This window comes from Mytilus galloprovincialis, chromosome 6 (assembly GCF_965363235.1).
Source record: "Mytilus galloprovincialis chromosome 6, xbMytGall1.hap1.1, whole genome shotgun sequence".
Taxonomy (NCBI): Eukaryota; Metazoa; Mollusca; class Bivalvia; order Mytilida; family Mytilidae; genus Mytilus; species Mytilus galloprovincialis.
This window is the reverse complement of record NC_134843.1, coordinates 89,216,827-89,243,757: the sequence shown is the minus strand read 5'-3', so window position 1 is coordinate 89,243,757 and position 26,931 is coordinate 89,216,827. Positions and strand designations below refer to the sequence as shown.

The window sequence follows — 26,931 nt, the reverse complement described above, 5'->3', positions numbered from 1 at the left end:
AAAACCTATTGTGTTTGTTGATATATATATATATATATATATTTTTACAAATAAGGTTTCAAGTTTCAAAACGATAGACGGATCTCAGGATACACATAGTCATTATATATTGTTTGTCCGTGAAATCGTCATAATCTCCAAATACTAATGAAAGGTTATTTAGAGTTCAATTAATAACCATCTGATCTAGAATTCTAGGTATTGATACAAAAAACACATTTTAAAACTTATTATTCAAAAGGTTTATGTTTTTCCCATTCAATACTTTTTGAATTAAACGAAAACATAAAAGAAACTAAAATAAATATTAATAAGCTTAATATTAAAGTCAGAAATACTGGTGTTTGAAATGGTCGCCAAACTTGTAACTCTGATAAAAAAAGGCGATGTGTGGTGTATTGGCCAATGATAGGACGAACCAATAACAACAAAAAACAAAAACAGAAGACATTTGAAATACAAATGGTGGAAGATTATAGTTTAAAAAAAATAACCCAGGAAAAAAATAAAAAGACCATATAATCATACTTAAAACAGAATTGATTGCTTAAATGGCTTTGAAAGTTATGACCTTTCAAATTTTAAGAACCAGAAATATATAACTTTTTTAAGACAATTCAGATTTTTTTGTTTTATGTTTGTTATTAGGGAGCTACCATTTGATTTTTATGGGGGGGCTAGGATGAAATTTGAAAAAAATAGGCAGGACAGGAGTTTTGAGTAAAAAAAAAGGCAGGATGAGACACTTGGCAAAAAAAAAAAGGTAGGATGACAATTTAGGTAAAAAAAGTCAGGATAAACTAATAAAAAAAAAGGCAGGACCGAATAGAGTGAAAAATAAAAAGGCAGGACAGAGATTACAACTAAAAAAAAAAGGCAGGACAAAATTTTTCATCCTAGCCCCCCCATAAAAATCAAATGGTAGCTCCCTTACAAAAAACTTACTTTAAAAATGAAATTTGTTGAAAACCTGCATTTTAAAACTAGGTTGAAATGCATGAAGTTTTGTCAAATTTCACCAAAATCTCAATTTTTGCCTAATATCTCTATTGTTTATCTCCATAACCCAGCATCGGCTTGAAACATTTTTTACTGTATTTCCAAAGGAAATATCTGTTATTAACTTGGTGATGGGAAGCTTGGCAGGGACTTTCTGATGCCAAACGTGTCCTTGCATTCACTTGAAAATGCTTTGACAAAATCTTTTCAATGACTAAATGAAGGTCAAGTTCAATTTTGAAATGAAATAATAAGAGTTATCTCCCATCTTAAAGCCAAATAATTTTTTTAATAGAAATCAATCAAAATGTTCTGTATTAATGGTTGTAAATGGTATAGATAAACTCACATTTATAAATGACTTGATTGAAACAAATATTCTCACAAATTAGTTGTATTTCTGCATCAAAATTGTCTAATTTATTAAGAACTTTGACTACTCACCCGTACAGAAATTGCTAACAAAAGCACATAAGTTTCACATGTGAAGCACATGAGATGCAAGAAAGAATTGTATGCAAATCAGGTTGCTCATATGTGCAGTTTGGTAGTTCATATGTGCCCACAAAAATCTAACATAATGCTCACATGTGCAATTCAAACCTCAGGTGAGCTTTTATCATCCATGTTAGTTTTATGTTAGTTTTGTACTTTGAAAAGTTTTTCCATTCTTCTAACCATTCAAAACTAACCTACATCATTGCTCATATGAGCTTTTTCAAAATGACATGCCCAGTCATGTACTTCCTGTAAATTCAAATTCATGAAAAGCATGCAATAAATGGAGGTAGATGGATATGGAAAATGTTAAGTCCTATATTGTGCTATTTGAAGAAAGGCATTGTTGAAATCTGATAAAACCAGTGTGGCTGTGGTTAATTATTTGTAAGTTATCATTTCTATTTCATTATTTTCATTTTTGTGTCAGATTTTGAAATATATTACAATTTTAAGTCCTTTATGGGAATATATATACAGGTAACTTGCTTCAAAATAAGTACTACATGTATAAAGATTTTTCCTTTTTAAACTTTTTGAAATACAGTACTTATTAATCAAAGACATTCATTGTGTACTAAACTTGCAAGTCCCTCTATTAGTTTTATTTAAGAATTGAATGCTTCTTTTTGTAAATTTATTGGGGTGTAAAAGCGTTGACCGAAGTACATTTTGTATGAAGCGCGGAAGCGCTTCATTCTAAAAATGTACGCATGGTCAACGCTTTTACAACCCTATAAAGTTACAAAAAGAAGCATTCAATACTTATAATAACATTTTTTAGCTATGATCACGAAAACAAGAATTTTATATATTTTATTATTTAATTCACCTGACTGTGCACTTTATTGTTGGAGCACGTGTTATCATGAATGAAAAGTTGTATTGAGCATTACAACTGCTTACGGAATAACACGTGATGTGCAGTTAGCCAATCAGAATAAAATATTATAATGAAACATACATCTAATGTAATTATAATGTAATGTTAAGTTTTTAGTCATGATCATGATTATTGTTTAAATAAAAAAAAAAAAAAAATGATATGAAAATCATAATTAACTGGCAATAATTAAAGAATAACTCTTTTAACATGATGTATCAGTTATTTTATTTTCAACTGAATTATTTAAGATTTTCATTTAAATTTGAAAAATATTCCTTTTTTTAAAGCAGCCATTTTGTTTTGGTCAACTATAATATTCACGTGTGGAACATGTGAGCAACTGCTCATATGATGAGCAATCTAATAAAATGCACATGTGAAACAAAAGCTCATATGAGCAGTTGCACGTGAGGTTTTTAACATGCAAATTAGGTTAGTTTCATGCAATTTTTTTGCTCACAAAATGCTCACCTAATTTGCATGTTAAAAAACTCGTGTGCAATCATGTTAGTTTCTAACGTGAGCATCTTATGTGCAACTTATGTGCAACATGTTAGCACTTTTTGGTAAGGGCATGGTGTACCTTAAATGGATATATGTTTTTTTATTTTGATTTTGCACCAGTTTTTATTATTTTTGGTGTCACCTAGTGGCACAACTTTACCAAAAAATAAGTACCATATAAAGTAAACCATCTCCCTGGATCTGGTATAAGAGTAACATTATTTGTCAATTGCTATTTAACAGGAGAATCAATTGAACTCTTATTGAAAAGAACCAGTCAGCTGTTGTATATTAAAAAAAATTACAAATTGATGTGCATCTAGTCCAAATAATTATCATGTCTTAATGTTATTTTAATTTTTCGCTTTGACGCGATTCCCATAGATAATTTGGACTAAAGTGCATCATTAAAAGGATTTTTACGTTAATAGTTAGAAAAGGGTTTTATACTAACTTCTTTATGTTAGGGAACTAATAGATTACATAAGATGGATTTTAATATTTATTTATAATTGGTATATCCTGGTATTCATTTTTTTATATTCAAATTGCAAATAAACTGTTTGAAATTATTAATCTATGCAAACACTTCTGATAAAAAGTCCTGTTCAAAATTATGACAGACATTATCAAAGGAGCTGATTCAAGTTATTACATAAAAAACATCATACCACTTATTTTTTTACATTTGACATTTAGGAAATAAACACAAAAATATAAAAATGAACCTGTGTTAAACAGATCAATCAATCTTGAATGTGACATATAAGGTATGCATCGATAAATATTGCCTATATTTCAATAAATTTACAAATGCATCAATTATAATTTTATGGCATTTTAAAAATGTGAATAATTTTGATGGAATAAGATGGGGAAGCCTTCACAGAATTGTGTCAGAAATTGATATTAAAATAACCTTGATTAGCACATGATTATAGAATTTGTAGGATTGGTAATTGATGTTTGATCTGCTCTATATTCATGGACAATCAGATGATTTTCTAATATCACACCATATTTTTTTATGTTTGATCTACTCTCATTCTGTATCAGATGATTTTAAAAATCATAAATCGACTCATTCTAGGAAATTATAAATTTGTCCTATTTTTTATGATTATCTGACCTTCTGTTTTTTTTTTTTTTTTTCATTGAAATTTTTATAATTTGGCGAGTGGTGAAGCCACCATTCATAATATTGCATATATATATATATATAGACATCCAATAATTTCATATCCAATTTTTATACTTCTACTTCATCAAATTCTGTTAAGATTAGATTACTTCATCTCTTAGAATTTATAATGTGTGTCTATATAAAAGACTAATTGTAAGATGATCATTCTTTTGACTCTATCATGGCATAGGCATATTTAGGCCTTGACCCTGCTTCATGTAGCTGTCATTTCAGAGGCATATTAAGGCCTTGACCCTGCTTCATGTAGCTGTCATGGCAGAGGCATATTTAGGCCTTGACCCTGCTTCATGTAGCTGTCATGGCAGAGGCATATTAAGGCCTTGACCCTGCTTCATGTAGCCGTCATGGCAGAGGCATATTTAGTCCTTGACCCTGCTTCATGTAGCTGTCATGGCAGAGGCATATTAAGGCCTTGACCCTGCTTCATGTAGCTGTCATGGCAGAGGCATATTAAGGCCTTGACCCTGCTTTATGTAGCTGTCATGGCAGAGGCATATTAAGGCCTTGACCCTGCTTTATGTAGCTGTCATGGCAGAGGCATATTAAGGCCTTGACCCTGCTTCATGTAGCTGTCATGGCAGAGGCATATTAAGGCCTCGACCCCATACATGTCAACCTCTGACAATGGGAAATCATGTCATGACATGACATGATATGTCAAAAAGCGTGTGAAAACGCGTGACGTAGATGCAGACTTATTAATACTTACAAATTTGTGAATATAAAAAACAATACATATTCTACTGTGAACTTTTATTGTATTAAACAGTGGTCTGTTATGTTGCTTTTAAAGCACCACCACTAGCTATAGGCATATATTCAAAACAACTGCCAGTTTTAAGTTTAGTTACATTTATTTGATAATAGCACACAATACAAATGTCAAGTTCTGATCAGAATTCAGTGTCAATTTCTTTATAATTGAAAAGGCTCTCCCACAGTAGGAAATGATATTTGACTGAATTAGCTTCATCAAGATTTGAAAGAATGTCATAATGTTGTTTTTTTTTTGGCAATGCAAAATGTCATCTATTATCTCTGCCATTGTTCCCATTGCTATTGCCTGGTTAAAACTGGGTAGTTCATCAGACGAAAGCTGGTACTATGAGAGCTGATCCAACAGTTCTGTGATATTTATCCCCATGGCCTGTAGAAATCTGTTTGTCCATATAGAAAAATAAACAATACGGCAGCCAACAATTACTTCGCATTTTTCGGTATTTATTGCCGAATAAGGAAAAAACCCGAGAATAGCGATATCACTAACGACCAAAAAATGAAAAGAACGAAAAAGCGGGTTACACTAAAGACCTGAAAGTGGACCTGAAAAGACCTGAAAAGACCTGAAAATATACGATTAAAACTATTCAAATTGCAATAACTTTTTTATTGTTAGATGGAATTTCTTCAAATTGGAATTTTATTAATTGTTAATATCCATATTTAATTAAAATTTAAATGTTTTAAATTAAAAAGAAATTTTTGATGCTAAAAGTTGGACCTGAACGGAGAAATGAAAAGACCTGAAGGGACCTAAAAATCTATGGTCGGACTAATTCTAACTTCAATAACTTTTTTATTATTCAGTGGATTTCTTTCAACTTTTGATTTTGTGAAACAAAGGGTGCAATATAATGATAATATTAAAAAAAAATATTGAAAAAATATTGTTGGAGTGTCAAAACTCGGACCTGAACGGAAAATTAAAAATCTGAATGAGCCTTAAATTCCGCTAAAAAAAAATTAAACGAAAAACAATAACATAGACCAAGGATTTGTCTAACTATACAATTCATTGCAAAGACAAAAAATATGGTTGTAAACTTTTCATGTTCGATGTCATTTTGTCTCTTGTGGAGATCTGTCTCATAGCCGGGATCACACCCCATCTTCTTTTTAATTTTTAATTGACAGAAGAGAATAAAGAATAAAATTGTTTACTATAGTGTCACATATTGATTGAAACAAGACATTCACAAAATATTCATATACACACAAACAACAATCAATATCCAGCCAAAAAATTACTGAGACACTGATCCTTAAAACCAAAATATATACAAAATATACTATTTAAACTTGTAAATAATCTCACAAAAGTTATATTCAAAATGGGACAAGTAGCTTAAAATATAAATAATTCTTAGGTTAAAAAAGATATATGTTAACTATGAAGTATGAAATACTATAAAATTGGGTAAAAACCTTATATGATAAATAGATGCATTCTTCGTGTAACAAGATAGTGATAATCCAATTAAAAGATTAAAGTGAAATGTTTATTTAGACTAATGATCCAATTATCAGCTAATATCAATACAAGGTTTGAATTACAACCGTCACATGTTCACGTAATTAAAACATTCCAATCGACGAACACGCGTCTCTAAATAACATATAGTTTACTGGGGAAGCAATACTATTATTTTCATTTTTATGTTTAAGACCTGCTTTAATATATATTAAAGCAGTTTAAGCAAGTTGAATTAGTTTGAACAGAGACATATAATACTATTTATTATATGTCTCTGGTTTGAATAATTTCAACGGGCAATCTTCTTTTTTTTCATCATCAAAAAGGTATTTTGTATTCAAATATGTTTCTGTATAAATATAAAGTCATTCGTTCTCTTCAATAGACTTTTGTCTAAAACGAAATAAATAGAAAAAAACAATGTTGTACGAATTTAAATACATCTACCCCTGTGATCTATTCATGTCTTTTACTTCCCCGACAAGGTCCGAATTTTGTAACTCAACCATTATATTTATTAATTTCGATAAAATTCTTTATCATTTCAATGATATATTATACCTTTCCTATAACAAAGTTCATATTTCAAGGAGATTGATCGAAAACAGTTAAAAAAAACTTGAATAAATCTGACCACAGGCTTTTCAAGCAAATTTATGTTATTTAATTTTCCGTTCAGGTCCGAGTTTTGACACCTCGACGATATTTTTTCAATATTTTGTTTTAATATTATCATTATACTGAATTTTTTGTTTAGTTGAAAGATAAACAATGAGCCTTAAAAAAGTTATTGAAGTTAACATTAGTCCGACCATAGATTTTCAGGTCCCTTCAGGTCTTTTCATTTCTCCGTTCAGGTCCAACTTTTAGCATCAAAAAAATGTTTTTGATTTAAAATATTTAAATTTTAATGAAATATGGATATTCAAAATTAATAAAATTTCAACTTGAAGAAATTCTATCCAATAATAAAAAAGTTATTGCAATCTGAATAATTTTAATCGTATATTTTCAGGTCTTTTCAGGTCTTTTCAGGTCTTTTCAGGTCCACTTTCAGGTCTTTAGTGTAACAGCACAATCTCTGGATGAATATAAGGAATGCCTAGACATCATATTTAACATCAAGAGCAAATATGATCAGTCACACAACATCATCTTATGTGGAGATCTAAATGGAACATTGATATCAACAAGAAACAACAAACATGATATTAGTCTCAAACAATTTACTTCCGATAATGGATTAAAACCAACTCGAGACATCCAATCAAAACCTACATATTTTCACACAGATGGAAAGGCTACTTCTCAAATTGACTATATTCTGTCTAACAATGACATCCTACTATCAACCAATATTTACTGTCAAGATCCAGTAAACACATCAACCCACGTACCAGTAAAAGCTTGTACAAATGTGTATCTAGAAATAAAGAAGAACAGTAAATCTAAAGCAAATTCAGTAGCATATAAATTAATATGGGAAGAAATGGATAAAGACATATACATAAATGAGATTGATAAACATCTTCAATACCTTCCATCCGATGAAACTACAGTTGATGATAAGATAAAATGTGTCATGGGAATTCTACACAAAGCTACCAAACTAGCAGTACCATCAAGAATTATCAAACTAAATGGACCCAAAAGAAAAGCTTCCCCTGATGTTAAAAGACTAATAGGAATTAGCAAAAACAAACATAGGCTCTGGAACGATGCAGGAAGACCACGAGACGACCATCCTCTATTTAAAGACAAAAAGGAAGCCAAAAGAAATCTCAGAAAACAACAAAGAAAAGAAACTGCACTAGAAAAAGAACAATTCATTCAAAAACTTGAAGAAAATCCAAATGACCAAATATTCCACCAACTTATCCGAAGAAATAGATCAGAAACCTCAAAATCTGACACTAATTTTCTAAAGATGGGAGAGGAAGAAGCTATATCCAAAAAAGAACAATGTGAATTACTAGCAAAATACTTTGAAGATTTGGCCCAACCAAAAGACAACGTTAATTTCAACAACGAAAAACTTCTGAACTGTAAGAAAAGATGTAAAATCATAAAAGAAATCGCAAAGGCTTCAACCGACACAGAAGTTATCATAACTAAGGAAGACGTCCGGAAAGCTATAAACCAACTCAATACTAAGAAAGCAGCAGACGAATATGACTTAGCCTCAGAACATTTGAAACACTCAGGGGAAAGCTTGCATGAAATACTACAAGAAACATTTAACCAAATTCTATTAGAGGAAAAAGTACCATCAACGTTTAAAACCGGAACAGTATCTCCGATTCTGAAGAAAGGAAAGGCATTCTATGAGGTAGAAAATTACCGTGGTATAACAGTCACATCAGTTATTGGAAAAGTATTTGAATATATCATTTTGGATAAATCTAACTTAATGAAATCGGGTCAATCTCCTTTACAGTTTGGTTTTACACAAGGACTATCTCCAAACATGGCAGCCCTAATACTTTCGGAGGCATGCTCAGAGATCACAGGAAAACAAACCATTTTCGTCACAACACTCGACAGTCAAAAAGCATTTGATGTTGTAAGTCACGTAATACTGATGGACAGGCTATATCACTACGGACTAAATCTGAATTTGTGGAACATTATCGAGGAGCTATATAGCGGCGTAACATCAACAGTAAAATGGAAAGGAGAAACAAGTACAAGCTTTGAAATACACCAGGGCGTGCGACAAGGAGGTGTCCTATCTACTCACCTATATAAGGCCTACATAAACGAACTGCTTCTAGATCTGCAAAAACGAAATCTAGGTTCTCATATAGGCAACAATTATGTTGGATGTCCTACTTGCGCAGATGATATCGTACTTTTATCCCTCAATAGAGAAGAAATGCAAGAAATGCTGAATATTGTCGATAATTACTCAAAAGACCATCGATTTAACATCCATCCTCAAAAGAGTAATGTTATAATAAAGACTGGAAATAAACGTAAAGATCCTGAAGATAGCGATGCTTTTAAAATGGGGAACAATGATTTAAATTGTACGGATCGTACAACCCACCTAGGCCTAACAAGATCAACAAAAGATGAAACCCGAATAAATGTAGATGATCGCATAAGTTTAGCCAGAAGAACATTATACTCTCTCATAAAGACTGGTGTACATGGCTCAAATGGTTTAAATCCTAAAACTTCATATAGGATCTATCAAGCATACGTCCTACCAAGGCTACTGTACGGGCTTGAAACTCTACATGTGAATTCTAAAGAAATGTCGCTTCTTTCAAGCTTCCACCTCGATACCTTGAGAAAACTTCAGTCTCTTCCGAAAAGGACAGCATGTGCATCAGTATACCTACTTCTGGGAGCTCTACCGCTTATTGCTGAAATTCACAAAAGACAACTTAGCCTCTTATTTGGTGTGCTCAATAGCGACAATGAAACTATTAGATCACTAGCTATGCGTCAATATATGTCCGGAAGATCAACAAGCTTCTTCACCAAAACAGCAGAAATTTTAGAGATGTACAACCTACCTTTCTTTCTGGAATTATGCGAAAAGAAGTATTCAAAAATAGAATGGAAAAAACGGACAAAATCAGCAATAAACGGTCATTGGACTAACAAACTACGCCTAGAATGTGAAGAAAAATCAACTCTACAAAATTTAACAATTTCGAACTTAACAATAGGTGTCACACATCCTGTTTGGGCTACAGTTTCTTCATCAGTCTCGGACATTAGAAAAGCAATTACAAAAAGCCGCATGTTAACGGGAACCTATCTATTACAAGCTCATAGACACAGATTTAACCAGGCCGAAGTAGACCCGATTTGTCCAAACTGTAGAACTGAGAACGAAGACCTATGTCATGTGTTAACAACTTGTCCATTGTATATGAACATCAGGATAGCGTTATATACTCCAATTAAGAACTTTATAGTGAATATTATATCTGAATCAACATGGGCAACTCACTTCAGTAACCGTGAGGCAATATGTACACTTATAGTAGACTGTCAAAGCTTCGCAAATCTGAACATTATACCGAACAACCCAGAAATACTTGGAAAGATTGAAAATATGTCCAGAATATACTGCTATGAAATTCACAAAAAGAGACTATCAACCGAGATATAACATTTCCCTGGGTATCACAGCTCCCCATAAAGACACTAATGACAATATTTACCACCATGTGTCTATATCTGATATATATCATAAATAGTAAAATAGTTGCCGTAATTAAAATACTTTAGTGTGATGTTTATGCATAAATATTTAGAACGTTAATATCTGCTTGCTTAACTATAATATACACCATATATACAAGCCTGAACGTGTGTACTGTGCAAGACTTTAAAATTTGAGTACAATGTAGAACTAACTCTTATAACGCAAAAATATATCATTGCTTATTAACAAAGATATCAACATTAGATAGAAAATAACCATCTGTAGCATCCTCTAAATGCATAGTATTTTAGCTTGCACTTCTTGGCTCCCATATGAATGAAGACCTTTTAATTCATTAACTCTATCCAGTGAATTCAACAGCCAAAATAGTTAATTGATCTTATTTAACTAGACATTACTTTTATCACCGTATCTACATCCTGGATAACGGAGGAATCTACCTGAACAAAACAGAACCTGGATAATGAATGGGTAACCCGTGTATATAATATGTACATTTCTGTAAATAAATTTTGTGCATGTGCAACGTTCTGGTGGAGGATTTCATTACAATTTGGAATAACTTGTGGATATTATAACATTTTTAAAAACTAATCCGTTAAGGAAACACAGCTAGCTGTGTGTGCTCCAACACTGGAGGGATTTACATAAAGAAGAAGAGTAACCCCGAAAAAGCGTGTAATTGCGTGTAAAGTGGTGAAAAGCGTGTACACGCCATGTGACAAAATCCTCGCGTGTAAACCGTTAAAAAAGCGTGTATTACACGCGAATATCATGTCACTTGACATGTATGCAGTCGACCCTGCTTCATGTAGCTGTCATGGCAGAGGCATATTAAGGCCTTCACCCTGCTTTATGTAGCTGTCATGGCAGAGGCATATTAAGGCCTTGACCCTGCTTCATGGAGCTGTCATGGCAGAGGCATATTAAGGCCTCGACCCTGCTTCATGTAGCAGCATACTGTAAACCAATTTATTTTTGAGACTTTCACGATTAGAAAAATAAGCAACTATCAATCGTTGCGAAAATATTAACTTTGATCGTTCCTTATTTACTGTAACATCCTATAAATTTTAAAATCATGAAATTAAATCGATGCAAAGTGAGCTATGAAGAGCATATTCTGATATAAGGTATCTGCAAAGATAAGTGGCTATATATGTAACATATGATGAATGTATTTACTTTTTACTAACCCTGGCTAACTAGGGGCCCCCCTTTTTCAAAATCCTTGTCCGTACCTGCATGGGGTATACGCACTGAAACCCGGACCGGACCGGACTCCGGACCCGGACTTTGGTATGAAACCCGGACCCGGACCCGGACTGGCCGCCGGACCCGGACTGAATGCCGGACCCGGACAGGGTAATAATTATGAAATTTCTTAGAATCACCTTTTCTTTTTTTTAATCAGGAGAAGGAAGATAATTTTTTATGAACTGTAACACAGTACATTATAATAATAAGATAATCAAATTTTGCTCTTACTCTTGTATAGTCTAGAAGAGCTATATATACCAAATGGTCAATATTAATCATCCATGTAATTTGCTCTATGGGGTGTTTGCAGAATTTCAACGGAGGCAATTTCTTGGCATGGTTAGCCAATTGTACATATGTTATGAATTGTCAACTAGTATCATACGAATTCCTATGATCTCTTATTGTAATTCCGAATTCTTATGATATCTTATTGTTCCACCGAACTCTTATGATATCTTATTGTTCCTCTAAATTTATATCTTATTGTTCCTCAGAATTCTTATGACTTTTTATTGTTCCTCCGAATTCTTATGCCTTTTAATTGTTCCTCCGAATTCTTATGATCTCTTGCTGTTCCTCAGAAGCCTTATGACTTTTTATTGTTCCTCCGAGTTATTATAATTTCTAAGACTTATATGGTTTCTCCGAATTCTTATGAGTTTTAATTGTTTCTCTAAATTTTTCTCTAATACTGTTCCTCAGAATGAATTATTGACAAAGGTTTACACTCGCTTTAGGATATTGGTTTAATTGAAAGAAAAAGAAAAAAGAAGACACAACCAGAAATTACTTACAAAATACATTAAGGCTATTGGTAATTCAGTGTTTTAATATCCAAAGTAAAAACTATGATGGATTGCTTTTTTACAGAGGATGACCTTGAGGTCACTCCGATGTATTGTTATCGCTTAAATTTCCGTCATTCATAAATTCTAGTCAAATTAGTGTTGGGTTTTCAACACCAGTGAAAAAAGTGCATTTTCATACCTGCGATTTCTGTTCTCCGGTTGTACGATGTTTCAACAAAATATGGAATCATTTCAGTTGTTGATTTAGTGGTGAAAATTTGACTGAATTATATCTTAATAAATACGATTTTATATGTTTAATTGGTGTTTCAGAAAGAGGTCAGGTGCTCTTGTTCATTCATAAAATTATCGTTCATTCATAAATTTATCGTAAAATAAAAATCACTACACAGGTTATACGTGTAGTGTAAATGACCACCTGTAATCTAAAAATAACGGTCTCACTAATAACGACAAGAAGAACTTTTAGCGACAAGAAGCGTCAAGAACGGACAAGAAGAATAAATTAAGCGACAAGAAGACTATTTAGCGACATGAAAACTTCTTGTACCGCATGAGGATGACACATATCAAATGAACAATTATGTGTGGGACTTAGTTTTAAGAAATGATGTCAAAGTTAGTACTTAACACTATGAAAATATTTTTAGTAAGCTGAAATATATATTTATTGTTTACATGTTTATGTCTTGTAAGTTATTTTATTTCTGTCCCATTTTTTAACATTAGCGTCTCGAAAGGTGAAATGTTTTAAATGAATGGTTAATTTAAATTAATTATGAAAATTGCTAAAATTAAATAAATAAAAGTAATTAATGCCCAGTTACAAACACTACCAGGGGATAATCCATAATTACCCCCAACTTTAGCCTGGTAAACTTGTTGTCTCCTTGTGAAATATAAAACATATTAAAAATGATTTCCTGCTTAAGTCTTTTATTGATATAAAGTCAAAACCTTCTTGCTTTTCACTAGACAACCATGTCCTGTCAGGTTTAATTCTTATATATGTAGATGAAAAATAAAAGTGTCCCAAAACATTAACATGGCAGCAATTGCTTTTACAGCCTTTAAGGCTTTGATTTTTTTACAGAAGAGTGTCCACCATTCGACTATAATAATAATATTTTTATTATTAGTAATAATATAGAATAGAATTATCATATACATGTATACAAATAGATGAAAATGTTATTTATCGGTCGTCCAACTGTCTATATCAATCTGCTCAGCTCTTAATAAAACTCCATATCACGGCTTTGTGACGTCAAATACGTTGACCTGGCCTTAATAACTTTGACCCGGACATATCAGCGACGTCATAATGTTTGAACCGACGTTGATAAGTTTGACCCAAACTTATCAAGTCAACTTCCGGTTGCTGGTGAAACTAAGACAATACTTCCAAAAGACGCAAATGCAGCCCGATAAATCGATTATCAGGTTATCGGCGTATTAATATTGTAAAATATCAGCTGCTCGACATAATATGAAGGCTTTTTGATCTCGTTCGCTGCGCTTACTCGACAAAAAGCTTAATATTATGTCTCGCAGCTGATATTTTACGATATCAACATGCAGACAACCTGATAATCGGTACATACATGCAATCGTAATATTAATAATATATATAACAACAAACCAGTGTATTCTCTACGACTATTATTATACAAGTATAATAGTCCAAGGTATACTGATTTCTTGCACTACAATATAATAGTTATTACAGTGAGGTTGAATTTCCTGTCATTTATTCATCATCCAAGCACGAACTTGTATCAGAAAAAAATATCTCTGTAAATTAACCCAAGTTTCAGGTATAGAGATGTGATCTGTTTCTGTGACATGTGCCTTTGATTTGACCATCCACAAGAACCTGCGGTCATCCGATGTTCAGTACTTCAGTACTTTGATTGTACTAGCTGTGATCAGTAACTGCGAGTATTCTCCTATCTGTAGTCGGTGTCGTACGGTGACCTATAGTTGTAAATGTCTGTGTCATTTGGTCTTCTTTGTCAGCTGTCTCATTGGCAATCACATCACATCACATCATTCTTATTCTTATATCAACATCGCAAATAACGCGTCACTTGTCGATAACATGGTATTTATAAATAAAATAATAAAAAAAAGATTTACTTTCTTATTTGATTGTCATCACAAAGTCTATTAAAATAATTCAACAATCCAATGTTTCACGCAAAAGGTGTCAAAGACTACACTATCAATCATAATCAAGCATGTATAGAAGTCAGATTTAAAGGGGCATTAGCTCCGAGATATAATGAAATAATAAATAAAAATGTTCAATATAGTGAAATAATTTTATTTTAGCAGCCATTGTCAAAATAAACTAAGATACATGGCTTATGAATTATTCACTCGTAATCTCCGTATCAGTAGTATTCCTTTGGTAAGAAATACAGAAATAATCTTGTGTTACACGTTAACCGGGATATTTTTTACCCCAAGATGGTACTCTGAATAAAATCTTCTGCGACTCCTGATTGGATGATACAATATTGGAATTGCTCAAATAAAATTTAAGCAGCGATCGATCATCCATGTAATACACAATCTTGAACAGGTGAGTCCGGACTGTGACCTGACATGACCCCGGACTAGCTTGAAGTTTACTATACCTGCGTGTATTGCATTACGACGACTAACTGTATGTAAACTGTTTATTGTCGTAAAGTATATTGACGGGACATTTGATCAAGCATGTAATACATAAGAAATTTATAAGATATTTATCCGACATTTAACGAAAAATATAATTGTAATAGGCGAGTCCGGATGGTGACCTGAAGTAACCCCGGACTAGGTGTATTCGCAAACTATAGACATCGATAGAGATATAAAAACTTCACAAATTATTTGATGAGACGAACTTATTCCTTTTTATTCATTCAACTTTTTCCTTATTGGATTGTCGGCGGAAAAAATAATAAAAGACGTGTACCCGAGAATCAACAAATTAAAATTAGGCGAGTCCGGACTGTGACCTGATATAACCCCGGACCAGGAGTATACGGATTGTATATAAATATACTAAATTATTTGTTTAATTGAAAGATTTTTTTTCCCTTTTTGCTTTTTACTTTTCCTTTATTCTTTTCTCTATTTCTTTAGTTATTCGATTGTCATCGGAAAAATCAATAAACGACACTTAAGCGGCGTTCAACAATGTAATACACATTCTTGAACAGGTGAGTCCGGACTGTGACCTGACATGACCCCGGACTAGCTTGAAGTTTACTATACCTGCGTGTATTGCATTACGACGACTAACTGTATGTAAACTGTTTATTGTCGTAAAGTATATTGACGGGACATTTGATCAAGCATGTAATACATAAGAAATTTATAAGATATTTATCCGACATTTAACGAAAAATATAATTGTAATAGGCGAGTCCGGATGGTGACCTGAAGTAACCCCGGACTAGGTGTATTCGCAAACTATAGACATCGATAGAGATATAAAAACTTCACAAATTATTTGATGAGACGAACTTATTCATTTTTATTCATTCAACTTTTTGCTTATCAAATTGTCATCGAAAAAATTAACAAAAGACTTTTATCCGAGAAGCAACGAAATAATACTAGGCGAGTCTGGACCGTGACCTGGAATAACCCCGGACTGGGAGTATACGAGTTATATATACATATACTGTATTAACTGTTTAATTGAAAGATTGTATTTCCATTTTCTTTTTCTTTTTTCTTCATTTATTTCTCTATTTCTGTAGTTATTTGACTATGATCGGAATGATCAATAAAAGACACTAAAGCATTAATCAACCATGAAAATGAACTGGCGTAATGGTGAGATAATTTTGACGAAGTAGAATCCTGACTGTTACTGCTGCTGCATAAGTATTTCGCAATTTAATATATTTAGTAGCTTGTCGCTTGCCTATTTTGTCAAAATAACACAAATATTGACGGATGGGATCCATAAACAGTTCATTGTAATTATTGTAGAATGCCTCTGCTCCATTAGTTGTACGTCTTTCGGTAGATGGGATTTTAGCACTTACGGATGGTGAAACCAACGCACTATCATCAAATATTTGTCTATCGTTATTATGTATGATACAAATGTGTCACAAGTAAACTGGTGCAAATAATTTCCGAATATTGGCGCAATTGATATATTTGAAAGAAAAAATGGCGCAAATGATACCCTTGAAAAACATTAACTGTCACAAAAGGACTACTGCCAACTATAGTCAGTCGTTTTTAAACTGTTTTTTTTCTTCTTTCTAAGTTTATGATTCAAATACATGTATGGGATTATAAATAAGATTATTTTTTTAAATCATTTCATAGTTCAACAGTTTTCAAAATATCATTTTGTTCATAACACTTTTATGTAATATATTTGTCTATGATTCGGTCTTTCCCTAATTTGATTATCAGTATGACTAACGGAATTATTGCCAGAGTTATTGTGAGGTGACATGACCAGGAATTCTAGTGATTTCCTGTCGGACTTTAAAACACATATAGTACACAATTACGTAATGCGTGTTCCTGCATCGCGTCACTGCTGCCCATATAAACTACTGTCACGGTATATATCAGTATATGGGGCCGGTTATACAGGTCTGATTAATTTTCATAATTATTATACATGTAATGCATCTTGTTTATTTCTGCCAAAATTAACTTCCTTCTGAATAATTTTAATAAAAAACGGAAAAAATAATTCTAAGAAAATCCACTTTCTCCATATAATTTATAAAAAAAATATTTCCATGTTTTTAAAGTCATTTGTAAACATTCATACTGTATGTATGATTTTTTTTTAAAAGTAATTGCACAACTGTAAATTGAAGATACAGAATCATTGCAAGGCTAACTTGCATACTTGTCTTCTCTTCTAGACTATACAAGAGTAAGAGCAAAATTTGATTATCTTATTATTATAATGTACTGTGTTACAGTTCATAAAAAATTATCTTCCTTCTCCTGATAAAAAAAAGAAAAGGTGATTCTAAGAAAATTCATAATTATTACCCAGTCCGGGTCCGGGTCCAGCGGCCAGTCCGGGTCCGGGTCCGGGTTTCATACCAAAGTCCGGGTCCGGAGTCCGGTCCGGTCCGGGTTTCAGTACGTACCCCATGCAGGTTTGTGCTAAAGGTTGTTTCCAGCCTATTTCTCAGTCCAATGGTTATTGTATGAAGATCAGAATTCAAAGGATTTTATCAATCATTGAAAGTTTTATACTTCTTTCTAAATATATCATATAAATGTTCTCTAATTTCCTAGTATTAAGATTATTGACTTATCTTATTTATAGAAATTGCTTTCTAGAAGATTTTACAATAAATTGGATCTATCAATTTTCTGGAGAAAAAGTTCACTACTATAAGTCAAGAGATGAAATTGACAAACCAATATAAATTTCTTTCATGTTTTTCACTTCATCTTGTTTACTAACAGTTCTATCAATTGTTATGGTTTATCTATTTAACCATGAAGTTCTCAAGAAAGATTTTAAACATGATTGTATCCAAAATCGGTCACACAAGATGATTTTTATAGAGACTAAGCTTATAATCAGAGTATTTTACAGATTTTTGGTGAAGTCTTGGAAAAAAGCCATACTGAGTTCTTGATTTTATATCATTTTTGTTTTGTTTGCAAATCACATTTATAAGAATAACATTTTTTTTAAATGGAATTCAGGAGATTAAGAAATTCAAGTTATACAGTACTTTTGTCCTTCTAATTGGAAATTTGAGAGTATTATTTACATGAAACTATCTATCTATTATATGTACAATATTATGGGATATTTTGAAATGACATATTTTCTAATAAACTTAAATCATTAACATTTGATAAGTTGACACGTAAAAACTAGTTTGATGTGCTGAAGTGGATTAACAGCCATTAATTATGATACTGAAATACTATATTTTAAGTGGGCTCAGATTAATACAATATTGTTGTATTTATGGTAATATTTTTTTAAAAGATTTTCACAAGTTGCCACTAACAGCTACTTTTTGTCAACTCTTTAGTGTTCTTTTTGATTGCTGTATATTTCTTTAATTTTATGTCCCGACATTTTTAAAAAATAAATCCCTCCAGGGTTGATACCAGATGACTGCGTATAACATGAAATATGAACACGTACAGAATTGTTAATGAACCAGAATTGTTAATGAACTTAGTACTATTTGGTCTACATATGCACTTCGTTACTTAATTACCTTTTGTGTGTTAGGCCGTGTGAATTTTTATTTGTTATTAATGAATATTACATGTTAGTTTTTCTAATTTATTTCTATCAGTTTTATGCACTCTAAATGTCATGGTTAAAAAAAAACAAGCAGAATTTAGATTGTATTATATAATATCATATACTGAATATAAAAACTGGAAAATTTTATAGGATTTTTTAAAGTATGAAATTTTGTAAAATCTGAAATTTTGAAAAATTACATATAAAATTGAGAATGAAAATTGGAAAATTTTGTCAAAGAGACCACAACCCGATCAAAGAGCAGAACACAGTTGAAGATCAATAATTGGTCTTCAACACAGCAAGAAAATCACACACAGAGGTGGGCTTCAGCTGGCCCTAAACAAAATGTGTTCCAAAACTTATAAATTAACTAAAATTAATACATTATATTAATTGGCCTTGAAATATCATAAGTTGCTACAGTTTATTATCACATTTCTCTCCTTTAAAATGTTATCACATCTTTTGAAACTTTGCAATTTCTGGAAACATTTTGGCATAATGGACCCCATTTGAAATGGTATGGCAGTTTCAAAGAAAAATCAGCATTGTTATTGGGTGTTGAAGCTTAAATGAACATCAAATTTTATAGTTTTGCTTTTTATTGATTGAGAATCTTAATTACAATATACTACATTAATTTGTGGTTTAATAGCTGACTATGCTATGCTCATTGTCGAAGGCCATACAGAGACCCATAGTTGTTAATTTCTGGGTCATTTTGGTCTCTTGTGAAGTGTTGTCTCATTGGCAATCATACCATATCCTCTTTATTATTAGAATTAAATTCATGTTACACTGTTGAAAGAAAGACATCAAAACAATTGTAAGAGTGTGTGAGTACTGTAAATTCAGAAATTATAGCATTATAGACTAAAATGCAATTTTAATTTTTGCAATATTCAGAAAATCCTGTTGGATTCTTATAAAAAAAATTAAAATGTGAGTCTTAATTATTGCGATTATAACGCTGTTGCATTTTTCACAATAATAAAACATCGCAATATTTCTAAATGCTTTCATAATTGACACAAACCACATTATATAAGTCAGTTTTAGTTGGTTCAATTGATCATCATATTAGCTCAGGGGAAACACTTTTTTACCATGATTGTGATATTTGTTTAAAGAAATGAAGCGGTAATTCCAAATGGCTTAAAGGAAGAAGTTATAGATAACAGTTGACAAGGCTAGTTGTAGTCTATTGATGTTAAAGTAAATAGCAACTCAATCATTTTAACAATTGGACTATCTTCCGACTTCTGGTTTTGACAATAGTAACTTCCCGATTGAAAACAAAAAAATGGTGAAGTCTTTCATTTTCCAAACAAAATGTACAACTTAGGCCTCAGCATATAATATTGATTAATCATAGATACATTTGTGTAATTGAAAACTTTCATTCAGAATGATATTGAATGTTCATAACAGATCTACTTAAATTAATACATAAATTGCAATAATTGGAAAATTAAGTGAATTCGTATTCAAACAATAGAGGACACTAGTACCTCACCATTGAAGAGCTCTTCAGGAGATTGACTTTATGTCTGTGCTATCCCTTAATTGGTTTGTTCATTAAATTTAGCAAACAGACTTGACAATTACATGTGATATAATAGATGTAAATAGACCATTTGTAGTCAGCAAAATGACAAATGGGAATACAATAAAATGTCTGGCAAACATGTTAATATTATAACAGTTTCATATGGGCTGATATCAACAATATACTTTATTATATTGCCTTTGAAAATGTCACAAAATTTTTTAAGGCCAAAGTTGTACCTTTGTTCTAAATGAACTTTGAATTTTAAATTTGATTTTAACTTCAACGGGAGATAATCAAGTTTTTTCAAAGTTTTCTTTCCTTCACATGAAAAGGGAAAGCATTGTATAAGATTTATAATATTTAAATATAGTTTATACCTCTGGTTGTTTTATAAAGAATTTAATAATTAGTTTTTCTTTTGGTTTATTATAGTTCTTATTTCAGTTTTCATTCCAGGATACATTTTTTGTGCTAGTTTTAAATTGTTGAGGAACACATCCACTTAATTATGATGTAATTATAAATTATATGATACAGATCTCAAACTTGCCCTGTATTTTTATGGACATCAAGTTATGTTTTCTGCTATTAGGATTATAATTCAAAGCAAATAAAACAATTATCTAACACTATCATTTTGTTAGTTGGTTGTATTGCATCTATGGTTTAAACATGTTTATTTATAGTGGATTTGGAAACAAGTTTTACAACTTGTATTAATCCCTTTCTACTTTGCGGGTGCAAGTGGTGCCTTGTAGCGGCATTAGTCTGCTCTTTTTCGAAATCTACATGGGTGTCTTTTACGTGCAAGAGACCTGGATCTCTCTTAACACAGGTCAGCCATTTATGGTCCCCTTCTGACGGACTATCATTGTTTCCTGAAGACCATACTTGCCAATGGTGTCAAGGGAGAGCCTAAAATTCAGTCCCTGATATATCATATTAAAACTAAAATTTTCATCCCGGAACAGGAATCGAAACCAGAAACCTTTGTGTTAGTAGTCTGATTCACTAACCACTACACCACGGCTCTCTTTGTTGATCTCTTTAATAGAAAAAAGGGGAGAGAGGGGTTCTAACTCACAACCTCAGTGTTGACTGGCTAGTGATTACAGTAGTAACTATGTAGACCACTTAGCTATCGAAGCCCCTTGTATTTATTGAACATTTGTATTTTATGTTACAAAATGCAGGGGTAATAGAAATTTCAAAGACCTGCAAATGATAAAATTTAGACATCAAAGTCAACTATTCTTAATCCTTTACATAAGAATTATTAATTAACTGATACCTTTTTGATATATTCTTTATAGTATTATAATTTTCTTTTTCAGCTTATGTCAAATTTTGTAATACTCTTATGTGCAAATATGATCGGGATGTATCATAAATATTTAACTGATTTGACACACAGAAGGACATTCCTGGAGGCCAGAAACTCTATACAATCAATGAAGAAATTAGAGAGAGAAAAGAAACAACAGGTAATTACTGAAATAAAAGTTTATTCAATTAAAAAATTGAATTAAAATTGACCTGTATGCTTTCTAAAATTGTGTAAAGTTTTGGCTGAATGAGAATGAGATAAAAGTTCAAAGAATCACTAGGAAATATATCAAGTAAATTGTCATTGTATTGCTGTTCTTCATCCTTATAATTTCACGACCTTGAAAGTTGAACTTTTAAAAGGACGCACCTAAAACCAAAGAAGAAATAGAGAGAAAGCAACCACATGTAATTACTAAAAGAAAGTGTAACTGTATTCATTTAAAAAATATTGGATTTATATCTGAATAATTACTAGAATTGAGAAAAGTTTTGGGTGAAGGAGAATGAAATAAAAATTCAAAGAATCACTAAGAAATGTATCAAGTGAATAGTGATTGTATTACAAGCAGCGGATCCAGTGGAGGGTTTCAGGGGTTGGAACCCCCCTTTTTTTGGATGATAAATGCATTTGAATGGGGACATATAGTTGTAACCCCCTCTGGTCTCCTGGGTTGGAAACCCCCCTGTATTGCTGTTCTTCATCCTAATAATTTCGTGACCTTGAATGTTCAACTTAAAAGCACACACCTTAAACCAAGATCAAGATAGCCTACAATGGTAAATAAAACTGTTCTCTGCCTGTTCCCCACCTACGATAGTAGAGGGGCATTATGTTTTCTGGTCTGTGCCTCCATTCGTCCGTCTGTGTCTCCATTCGTCCGTCTGTCCGTCTGTGCCTCCATTCGTCTGTCCGCTTCAGGTTAAAGTTTTTGGTCAAGGTAGTTTTTGAAGAAGTTGAAGTCCAATCAACTTGAAACTTAGTACACTTGTTCCCCATGATATGATCTTTCTAATTTTAATGCCAAATTATAGTTTTGACCCCAATTTCATGGTCCACTGAACATAGAAAATGATAGTGCGAAGTTCAGGTTAAAGTTTTTGGTCAAAGTAGTTTTTGATGAAGTTAAAGTTACATCAACTTGAAACTTAGTACACATGTTCCCTATGATATGATCTTTCTAATTTTAATTCAAAATTAAAGTTTTGACCCCAATTTCACGGTCCACTGAACATAGAAAATGATAGTGCGAGTGGGGCATTTGTGTACTATGGACACATTCTTGTTGATAACTAACTTCATAAGTCTTTGAAGTTATAGATGAATTGCACTCACAACTTAAAAGCCTTCTTACAAATCTCTTCATTCCATGTCAGAATAGGACTTTATAATTATAACAACTATACAAACAGATTACAGGCAGATGACAGACAGACAAGATGTCACCATAAGACATATCAGACAGTACAACAGACCACACTGACCACAAACAGCTGCCCCCTTTGAACAAATAAGACCTGCCCATTTCCTTTATTGATGATGAAGTTATAAATGTTATCTTATTGTATTGATGTAAAATAAAGTATTTCATTCAGGTAATGTGGCGTTTTCTAATGGATAACTGCCGTCAGCGTCGGTTCACTGTCTGGTCACTGTCTGAGCTCTGTTGGATTCCTTTCAGTAGAATTGGGATGCAGTCGTGACAAACTCAATTGAATTTTACCATGTGAAAGATACAAATCGGATTAGAATCGGATTGAGAACGGGATTATCGGGACAAATTCGCTTGGAAACGGTTGAATATCGGCGCTTCCTGAACAATACCTGATTGTTGCCCTGATTTATTTTTTTTACAAATTTTAATTAAAGTTTGAATTTCCATCCATGATTTACAGGATCTTGATCAGACTTTTGACAAATTTTAATCGGTAATGGTCCTGTCAAGGATGGCAGTAAAAATCGTGAATGTGTGACCCCAGCTTAAAGCAGTACAACTTATTATAAGATTAAGGACAATTGTCCTGACTCTCTTGGCTATAATAAGAAAAAGTTATCTATGTCCTTAAGTAGTAAGAAGAGACATAATTCTCTATTAATAAAACCAACGATAAATACCAGAGTTCACTTATTAACATTACTTAGTATAAAAAGGTTCAATAATCAATCATAAATAAAACTTGTTTAATGAAAAAAGTAAGATAAAAGGGAAGTAATCCTCTTAAAATGACATAATAGATTTGTCCTGATACTTTAGTGATATTTCAGTTCCATTAATTATTGAATTCATTCTGTGACATTTTTTTCTTCAAATTTACTGTCAGTGACCTGAATAAAAGTAATGCATTAAACTCTATTGTCAACGAATGCAAATTATGGACGACAAATGCATACAATATGTAAGGGCAAAGTTTCAAATACTGTGTGTTGATTGGTTGTTTAAATATAACTACTGGGTATGTATTTAAGATTTAACATGAGCATTTACTATTATTATTGTTAATAAATTACCACATTAATGTAGATGATGCATATATTTATACATAATGGTACATGACCCTTTAACCTGTATCAAACAACTAGCCCACAGCTTTGGATTAAGAAAGAAGATAACCAAACTTTTACCGTTACTTATCTTCAAAAATAATTGTTTGAAAAACAATTATAGGGGACTTATACATTATGATTCCCCATTTTGGTCTTGTTTAGTGGCTCCAAACACCATGATATATGACTGCCATTAGTATTGAAAGAATATACAAATAAACAACAACAAAAATCCACGACAAAATTGCAAAAGAGGCCTCAATGTTTACTAGTCTTTTACTAAATGATATACAATGAATCTATATATATATGAATGGTAGTATTTCTGATCAGCAGTTATCTAAACCACAGCTACTAACTACATATATATATATGTAAAAACTTGATAAAAAACATCCATTAAAAGACTTTGTTTGTAACAATCCTGTAAGCTGCTAGTTCTTACCAAACTTTTGTGGGATGATACATTTACAATCCTTTTTAGATTGTGGTTTATGACTATAAGAACTATGAATATTAGGGTAACTTATCATAGCAATGATATAATAAGAAATGTTTAACACAAACAGTTGTCTTTAATTCTACCAGAGACACATATATATGTATGTCTCTCATTCTACTAAACCTATTTTTAAAAGTTGTAATATACCCTTTGATTGTTCCTATAATTGTGTTTGCTATATTGTGTCAGAGTTATGCATAGAAGTTTTATAAGCGGATAATAAAGACTCCTTTGAGCCTCAAAATATTTTTTTCATTTATAAATAAATTACATCTTATGCAATTTACCATGAGGCTTTGTCTATGAATAATCAGTAATCTATTCAGGGAGTGATGCCATATTTTTTTTGTATGAAAAAAAAGTATGGGGGAAATTTACATTTAAAAATTAAAAAGATGAAAGATGAAATCTTAAAATCTATTATTACCTTGCATCTTCAAAATCTTAAGGCCAGAGTTGTTTTCTATTGTCTTATTTTCTATTTTTTGTTATTTGAAGAACTTAGTATGATGATTATTGATGGCAAACAAGTAAAGTCTAATTCATTCATAATTTCTTTAGACTGGTGATTTTGAGTTTAACTTTATAGAAAATTGTTTTGTACATATTTTTGTATAATATATATATATGTGCAATTCAGTAATTCACCACAGAAAAGGGTTTTCGGTTACTGGATGTTAATTAATATTTGGTAGATTTACCATATTTTATTTTGAATCAATTTTAATTTATTTATCAACTTCTAAGTACATGTTTTACCATTCCACATTGTGAAAGAAATTAAAAAAAACCACTGATTTGTTCTACTCATAAAATCAAAGTCAATATGTGAAATTGGCATTGTACGAACAATTATTTGCTGATCTTGGATTTAAAATAATACTATAATATCAAAGTATAAACAATCATTTGCTTCTCTGGGATGAACACTAATTCTATATTGTGAGTGCAGAGAATAGAATCATGCATGATAATGACTTTTGACAATGTTGGTATGTTTTAGAATGAAGTTGTGGTCATTTCGGCATGTTAATATTTTAGAAGTTTGAATGTTTTTTAATTGTTATTCGGTCATACTTGTTTATATCTTATCATGTAAAATTATTCCAATATTGATGTGTTTTGGTCCATTAAGATTTTTTTTTTATACCAGTTAATATACTAGTTCTTAAAGTTTAAGTATAAGATATGTTGTTAAGTAATTTTTTTGTTTTAATTACAGACGAAATTTGTCTTATATTATTCATGTATTTAATGTTATATGTACATGTTAATTTCATATGGTTGGAAGCCAGCCATACATGTATTTATAATATAAAGGTTATTAATACAACAATTGTTATATGCTTCCTGTATCTATATGTTAATCTGCCAGGGTCATGAAATATGTCATCAAGCTCTTTGAATTTTAATGATATGATAATGTCAAATAATCAGATTAGGAAAATAGGTGTGAATTTTAAATTGCTATGCATACTTCACCTTATAAATATTTATTTTGACTGTTGTACACAACCTCTTCCTGTATTTTCTTTGCAGAATATTATTTTTATTCTGTCTTTGGCAAATTTATTTTCTTTCCTTGATGCTATATTTTATTTCTAAAATCATCCTCCCCAACTCCATGAAAGAAAAGTAGTAAGCCGGTAAAGTCTCTTTGCTTAAGTGCAGTGCAGGTTAAATGGAGTAAATGGCTATGATGATGCTAAAGTGAAAAAAAACGATAGATTTGGAGACATAGACAACAAGAACAAAACCACCAACGGCAGTGGGACAAAATCATTATTTATATTCAGATTTAAGTCCCTAATATCCAATCACTATCTTTAAAGTCAAAACCATTCATGTGTTATCCTGGAACATATATATAGTGATTGGATATTTGGAACTTGAATCATATTTTTATTAAAAAAATTATTTTGTTCCACAGCTATTGGTGGTTTAGTTTGTGAGTAAATAAATGAAGTGTTTCTAAGTTAGGTAACACTTTATATTCTAAATAATGGTTTTATTACTCAGAGTATTATTATATTGATGTCATGAAAGATACAAAAATTCTAACAAAAATTCAAGATCTTGATGCTTATAATTAACTTGCACTAAAAAATCAAACTGATCCTTAGAATTATTGATAG

At 31.6% G+C, this 26,931-nt stretch overlaps 1 protein-coding gene across 8 annotated transcripts in view; it reads left to right on the top strand.

Annotated features, from left to right (window-relative positions):
* LOC143080641 (adenylate cyclase type 2-like) overlaps positions 1 to 26,931 on the top strand; it is a 115,861-nt gene that overhangs the window by 32,453 nt on the left and 56,477 nt on the right. For all 8 annotated transcript variants that reach the window (XM_076256580.1, XM_076256581.1, XM_076256579.1 and 5 more), the window contains exon 5: positions 21,758 to 21,907. In XM_076256580.1, coding sequence (XP_076112695.1) covers positions 21,758 to 21,907 — 150 coding nt within the window. The remainder of the gene's footprint in view (positions 1 to 21,757; positions 21,908 to 26,931) is intronic.